The sequence below is a fragment of the Geotrypetes seraphini genome, chromosome 5 (assembly GCF_902459505.1).
Source record: "Geotrypetes seraphini chromosome 5, aGeoSer1.1, whole genome shotgun sequence".
Taxonomy (NCBI): domain Eukaryota; kingdom Metazoa; phylum Chordata; class Amphibia; order Gymnophiona; family Dermophiidae; genus Geotrypetes; species Geotrypetes seraphini.
In genome coordinates, this window is record NC_047088.1 from 100255052 (window position 1) to 100263080 (window position 8029).

The 8029-nt window shown below is 41.4% G+C and overlaps 1 protein-coding gene across 1 annotated transcript; it reads right to left on the reverse strand.

Moving 5' to 3' along the window:
- Positions 1–1649: 1649 nt before the first annotated feature.
- On the reverse strand, positions 1650–7598 carry LOC117361629 (cardiotrophin-2-like). Its single transcript, XM_033947232.1, has 3 exons — positions 7524–7598; positions 6955–7091; positions 1650–3355 (listed from the first exon to the last, which is right to left on the reverse strand). The coding sequence occupies exons 1-3, from the start codon at positions 7537–7539 to the stop codon at positions 2897–2899; spliced, it is 612 nt and encodes a 203-aa protein (XP_033803123.1). The 5' UTR covers positions 7540–7598; the 3' UTR covers positions 1650–2896.
- Positions 7599–8029: the final 431 nt, after the last annotated feature.

Here is an 8029-nt window from a genome sequence, read left to right on the forward strand (position 1 = left end):
CCCTCCCCCCCACCAAGCAACAACAAAAACTCCCGATGCTCATGGCTGTGACCCACCCCCTAAAGCAAATTTCCCTGGAGCAAGGGGGGAGGGGGGAGACCACTCTCAACTGTCCACAGAAGGAACTAACAGGTTAGACGGTCACCTGGGGGCAGGAGCAAGGAAATCAATCACAAGACAAGGGTGGAGGACAAGAGGAGAATGATATTTGGGTGGGGGAGGATAGAGATGCCTAATTGGCTAGGACTAGAACATGAGTCAATGGCACTAACTAACTATATACCACTTTGGCCCATGTGTTGGATACAGCGGTATATCAAAAAATCATAAATCCTGTTCACATCTTTTATATCCCTAGATTGAAATCTTAACAAGACTCAGATTCATACACTAACATATATGCTCAGATTGAAAACATCCTTAGACTCAGAAAAATCATAGAGATACCCATTAATTAAGACTGCCAATTGGATTCGCAGGGCAAGGTTGATCTAGTCCTGGATTTACCCCAGTTCATGCTGGGACTAATAGTCTTACTTTTCATAGGGAATGGGGAAATCAAAACTACAAGTCCCTGCATGGAATGGAGTAAATCCAGGACTGGATCAACCTGTCCTGCAAACCTGGGCCCAGTTGGCAGCTTTACCATTCACATACATTTGCATGTACAAACATTATTATGCAGACCTATTTGTACACGTGCTGCAGCATAAAATACAAGGAAACTTGACAAAGATTTAAAAGTTTATTTTGCAAAAATAATTGATAAGAGAAATTTTATATAACACAGCTGGTTCTTTAAGATACAAAAGATGTTCTGCCTCTCTAGGAGAGGGCAATAGTCACCTTGAAGAGGCTTGCCACTGCCATCTCAAAACAGAAGCAGGAGGGGGCAGAGGCCTTTGAAGGTCAATAATGCCCTTAACCAATCATTTCTACTCACTGTATTACCTCACTTAGGGCTCCTTTTGTAAAGCCACACTAGCAATTCTAACCCCCTTCCCTTTTATAAAAGTGTGGAAGAGGTTTTTAGTGCCGGCTGGCACATTGAATGCTCTGTGTTGCTCTAACGCTCACAGAACCTCTATGACCGTCAGAGCAGCACGGAGCATTCAGCACTGAAAACCTCTTCTACACTTTTGTAAAAAGGGGGGTAAATGAGCTTCATCATATTTGCAAGCAGGAATCACTAGTGCAGCTTTGTAAAAGGAGCCCCTAGGAAGCTATATGCCCTGCTAGGAAATTGTACTCCATACTGGCTTTAAATAAAATAAAATAAATATACAAAATTATTCTTTAAAAGACAGAAAAGTAATTCTTAAATAGGAAAATAAATACATTGTTTTCCATCTTCATTTTCTTTTTATCTATGTATAAAAATATAAATACAGTATACATTAAAAAATTTCTCCATTTACATATAAATAACATGAGACAACATACAAATATTAATAAGATTAAATAAATGTTAAGGGTTGACACTTATGTGACATATAGCAGCATACTAATCTCTCCCATAATATCTCTTCTGGCTCTGTTCCACTTTCTGTCTTATTTTGGGTTATCCAGTTTGTAAAAAAAAAAACACCACACACACTTTTATGCAATTTTCTAAGCAATAATGAGAAAGAAAAAGGTCAGTTGTTTGTTTAAAAAGAAATAATAATTTTCATCCCCTCAAAGATTCTTAGCAATTTTCCAACCTTCTCATTCTGTTTTTCAAGCTAAAGATTCTGAACTGATACTCTGCAGAGGGCCTTTGAACATTTGGTCATGGGGTGGCATTGCTAATGTCTAAGTCTTGCTCTTTCCCACCATCTTGCCAATAGCGGGACTCAATGAACAGGGAGTCCTTAACTTCTGCTGCCTCCTACTCTGCCAGCTTCCTTCAGAAGTTGGAACCATGAGGGACCAACAGTTCTCATTAGACTACCCAACCCAGTGTGGGGTTTTTTTTTTTTAAATTTCAAAGGAAAGTGGGCAGAAGATGAGGCAGCAGCAGGTAGAGTCCTACTCACTTGATTCCTTTAGATGGCTAGAGGTCATCCAAAGGGTTGAAGGGAAGGTAGTGATATGAGGGGGTGGTGGGAGAAAAGGAAGGTGATCGTGCTGGTTGGGGAGATGAGGAAAGGTGATAGTGCACCATTAAAAAAAACAGCATTTTAGGCTACATTCACTACTTTAGCTTGAATTACAGTATTTGTACTTTAGAAGACCTATTTCAGGATGCTGAAGAGAGGAACTAGCTTATGAAGCTCAGGATGTCTTCCTCCTGTAATTAGTGCTATAACTTAGTTGTAATATTGCTTAGCTCATTCTATAATATTAAGGCACTGGCCCAAGGCAGAACATACAACTTAAGTGTTATGTGCTATTTCATCTCTGAATTATCTGAGTGTATAATGATACATAAACAGTAAACCAAGTAACATATACACTAGGAGTCACAGCTACAGTCACACTCGGCATCCAAGAAGGCACTGAGGTAACTTGTATCAAGTGGCCATTACAGCCATAAACAAGAGTGGTACAAGAGACCTGGGGTGATCATTGTTAGACCCCAAACTTCAATGAACATGGAGAGACTGTATTTTACTTTTTGGTAATAAAACATAGAAGGGGGCCTGGGAGTTAGTCATGAAGAAGAGTTGTAGGCCTGAAATGGTCTACTAGTAGAAGTGCTATAGGTCATCACTGTAACAGATTTTGAGCATACCTGGGATCGGTCTGGAGGGTAACAGTAGGAAGAGGGTTTAGAAGTCATGTACCAGACATGGAGAAGAGCTTATGTTGGGTTGCATATGATAAGTTATAAGTGCATCTACCCAAGTGAATGAATCTTGACTGGGCAGACTGGAAGGGACATTTTGATCTCTACTTGTCGTTAATTGCTACATCACTCATGATATCTATCTCGTAGTAGTGTGAAGTCCCTCACTGTCCTTTCCATCCAGTTCCTATACTCTGTGCATACCACATAGCCACGGACCTTCCGGTTGAAGTTGGAGATGCTGGCAGAGGCGGACATCAAGGGATCAGGGAGCATGGGGATTTGGTAGCCCGCCGTACCCATAATGGAAGCCAGATTATTCAGCAGTCCTTCAATACCCATTTTAGTTTTTCTGAGCATGCCCAGCAAAGCATCTTGCCCTGGATTCAGGAGCCTCTGATCATCCAAAACCAGCTGGAAGAATTCTGTGTAGATGGTATAGGCCTGATAGTTCTCTGTCAGGCGCTGCTCTTCGCTCAGACCACGCCAAAGGCGGTACGTAATGGCAGCTCTTGGTAGCTCCTCAATCTTGAAGAAGGGGGAGCCGAAGCCTGGGTCACTGAAGGGACTACCCTGGTAACTTAGCTAGAAGAAAACACAATATGAAAAATATTTACAAAATTCTAATGGGGCATGATGAAAGAACAGTACAGGACGTTCAGAAGAGGAACTGATGCAGTAGCTTCTTGGGATTACAAGAGTTATGCAAAAAGGGTGTGAGGGCATACAGGAAATGAAATGTTGGCAAACCTACAGTTTCATCAATTTTATGAGGGATGTTCCATCTTTTAGTAAAGACTACCCTGTCCATCTGCAATCTGTGCAAAATCTATCCCTTACTTTGGTCACTTTCTTAGAAACCTTATGCAATAAGTGAGAGCAGAGAGGAAACAAGGAGGCAACAGCATGGAAAGTGTTTGAGCAAAGAGGAAATTAAGAATCAATGGCATAGGAAGTGCAAAACAGTAAGTGATGGTATCTTTACGCAGGAAATTCTAGACGAGAGAGGAAGTGATGAAACAACTAGGTTGGTATTGCCTAGAGGAAGACGAGGCCATTATAACATTGGTGCAGGATTATTTTGGTGCTCAGGGCCTGTACATATTGGTAATTCACTTTTTTTTTGTTCAGCTTTGATGTGATGCCCTTCCCAGGCAGAGTACAATGCAGCAGCATGCAAAAACAGGTAACAGTGTGTATGTGTGAGTGTATGTGTGAGTGTATGTGCGTGCTTAGCCTCTAGGACAAAGCACTTGGTTACTACCTTGCAATGCTACCTAATGATGTTTGCTAGGATAAAGGCAGAACAATAGGAAGCACGAATGAAGAAGGAATTGCTCACAAATGGAGCAGCTTGGCCCCAAATCCTGACCCCAAATTTTACAGTGATGCTGTAGAAGTTCACCTTGTACTACAAGGACCAGAATGCTTTGGCTTTTGAGATTTAAGCAGGTGTTTGAGGAGTGAAGTCACAAGAGATGATGCCACAGTTAGTTCTATTGCTGCCAGCCTATCTCCACCCTTGGAGTGGTGCCCTTCACCACACAGGAAGGGGACTAGACCTAGTTCTTGGTGACATCACCTGTTGCCATGACAAGAGACTCAGCTGGATGCCTCCTTTGAGTCAGTCTGTAGGAGGCATCTTGGCATGCAGATGTAAACGTGTGTATGAGTAGAGGGGGAGGGGGGGGGTAACTTCATTTTTGGACTTTTACAATCTCCAGTTGAGGGACTGGATGGTAGCCAGCCCTAGGGGAGGCTGAAGAGAATTTGATACTAAGACTTCTTAATCCTAATAGCATTTAGCCATAAGAAACAGCTAAGGGGCATCAAAGAAGTGAAAAGGGGAAGTGTGAGCTCTCTAGTCTGCCTCTCACAACAGGGATAGATATTGTTTGGTCAGTTATGAATAATAAATCAAATTCAATATCAATTCTCTGAGACAATAGCTTTATAGTATGTTCTTCTGTAGCAAAAAATTAGTCACAGTACATTTTAATTAAATAGTAATTTGGCAGAGTCAATATGTCTGTAGAAATCTAAGTTGTGGTTTTCCTCCCTCTATGCTTCTGAATGGCTGCCCCTTTCTTTGTCAAGGGTGTTCTGTGCTCAGAAATGTTTGTGTCAGAGCAGGCCTGGTGCATAGCTCAGGTGGCAAGTGCTGTGTATTACTATGAGGAAAGGCACTGTTTTGTTCCCTGACTCAGGTCTTTTGTTTCCCAGATCAGTTGGGGATGCGGTGAGTAGCACTGATAGTCACCAGGGAGCATCACGACTGTTGCTCAAAGGTGACACCTAGTGGCTAGAGGCAGGACCTATGGCTGAAGGGCTCTAGAAACAGCCCTGATGCATTGCCCTTGGCCCAGGATGATCAGTGCAATGACCACACTAAGGGGTCCTTTTACTAAGCTGTGACAAGCACTAATGTGTGCTTAAAATGCCTTACTGCAGGGCATGCTTAGGCATCCTATGGTAATTTTGGCATTGATATGTGCTACCTATGCTGGGGAGGGGCTGGGGCAGAAAGTAGGTGTGTTCTGCACTAATCGGTTAGTGCAGCTACATTGCCGTGTTCTGATTATTTATTCAATCAATTTTTTAGCCTGTCCTCCCAAAGAAGGTCAGAACGAGTTACAAATCAGGTACTCATTAGTACATGAGCGTGAGCTCTTACCGCCTACAAAATAGGCCACACATTAATGGAAAAATTAGCATGTGGCCATTAATAGGAAAACTCAGAAATTCGTCCATTTTACCCATGTAGTAAAAATGGCCTCAGTGCTTGGGAATTACCTTCATAAACACACACTAAAGTCACTTTTTATGAGTAAAAAGGCCACTAGGTTTGGTAAAAGGGCCACTAGGTATGTTGAGGAGGGGGGGGCAATGAAATAGGGAACCTGAGCAACTGCTGATAAAGGTTTATTGTGCCAAATCCCAGATCTGGTTCTGAGTGAGCTGGAAGTACAAAGGAGCAAGAGGAAACTGCTGGGTCAGATAAAAATGTGTATTGGAATGAAGAGAAGGAAAAATTCCAAATCTTCAATCTGTTTGTCAGGCTGTGGCAAAACAAAACCCAGAAATAATTATATATATTCTACCATTACCCTAGATATTAAAGAAATGGAGAGGAAAATAATTATTTGTAAGATATCTAGGTTTCAGTTTTACATAGTGCCTGATCTGTAGTCTAAAAGAATTAGAGGCTCTCTTTCTTTCCTACTGGCCTGGAAGCATAGCTGTTATGGTTTAGAATACATATCTGTAGAAAGAAATTTGGTACAAAGCACAGGATGTGATATTTTATGTCATTAGTATAATCTGTAAATCATTAACTAAAGACTTTAAATGTAGGACAGAACACATCCTGCGCTTTAGATTCCATTGTCACTCTGCAGCAGCTGAGGGTTTAAAAAGGCAATTTGAAACAACAGAGTAGATATGGAACTAGCACTGTAGTTCAAACTACAGCACTATGCACTGGATCTAGCAAACTCGTGTTCAAGTTTGCCAACTGATGGGGCCAAATAGGGCTTAGATGTACACAAAGGTAATGCACTTGTGCCCAGGCAGAAAAATGACTGTGACAACTGTAATAGGCCTCAGAGTGGCAATAATCTTAGAGGAAATTCCCTCAAGGCCAACAAAGATACCCAAGACCCCCCAAACACATCATCTTGGGAGAGGATAAATAATAATGGAAAATAGGTGAAAATTAAATTTAAAAAATGATTAGAAGTGAGTTGAAAGTCACAGAGAAACATTATATAAAGCCATCAGTATAAGAAGAGTCACTTATGCATAAAGAACTTTGGCAGTAAGGGAAGAACATAGGAAAACATAACAGCCGAGTTCTAATCTAGCAACAGTCACCAATTTCAATGTGCAACCTTCAGCAAATTCCTGAACTTTTAATGTACTTAAATCTCAGTTTTGATGTGCCAAGCATAGTTTAAACCCCCCACTTTATCACCAGAAGCTGTGCAACCTCGAATTAATCATATAACCTCTAGTGAGCCCAAGCTTGACACTGTAAAGGCTGTGTGCACAGATGGTACTTTCTAAATAAATAAATAAACACTACTACTATAATACAATTTCAATGATTTCCTGAAGGTTGGTCGGTGTAATTACAGTTGTGGGATACCAGTCGAAGTATAATGTCTAATACTGCAGTCACTCACATAGGTGTTCAGTAGTGCAGAGGTATTACTCTGGAGGAGGAGGGCCAGGCTGTACGTTTGTCTGATGGTCTCGGTAGCTGGAATGGGCACAGAGTGCAAGGAAGAGCACAAGGCCATGAAGAAGAGTATCCATAGGGCTGTGAATGGGAAGGAGAGAAGGATGAACGGACATTCTTCAATATAGGAGTTACACTATATAACTTTGTATTAAGGATAATTTTGAATTAAGTACCTGCTTCCCTCACTATCCCAATTACATTGTATAACTTAATATTATGGATACAGCATTCCTGATAACAAGTTACACTATATCACTTTTTATCTTAAGGAGAAAGTAATTACTTTTCCCATTGCCCCTGAGAGGCACTTTATACTATGAATTTTCTCCCCTCCTTGTCTCTAATAACCACTTATGCTACATAACTTAAGTTTAAGAATAAAATACTACTTTTCTCACAGTTCTTCATATACAAGTTATGGTGCATAACTCTTATTAAGGACAAAGTACCTGCTCCCCTTTCTGTCCCCAGTATAAAAGTTAAATAATATTGGAAAATATTAGTACTCACAGGCAGAAGGTGTCATAGCTCTTTTTGGACTCTGAGAGGGTTGCTCCCTGATCTGCTGACTGATCAAAGGATAGGTCCCTGAGCTCTGGTACCTGGTCCCTAGGCAAACTGCTTCTTATATAGCTCTTGCCATCCTCTTTGAAATCCCCAGTGACCACGCCTTCAACTGAGGTGGGTGAGACACTCCCTTTAAGTGCTTCTCTACATGCAGAGATGGGGATGGATAGGTGCTTTGTCATGATTTCCCTCTGTCCAATCCTAACTTCCTTCAAGGAAACTGATCCGCAGGACTTTTGTGCTGAAAGAGGGAAGGGTACCTGCAGGGAGTGGAGAGGCAGAAGGAGAGATGCTGTATCTGGGTGGCAGCGTGTGTATCTGTATGTCACTGTGTTTATGTGTATCTGTGTCTCTGCATGTGTTTGCCAGCGTGTTTGTTGCTGTATGTATGTGTGTTTATGGGCATGTGTGTAGGTGTTTCAGGAAGTTCACCTCAATGCACACACATT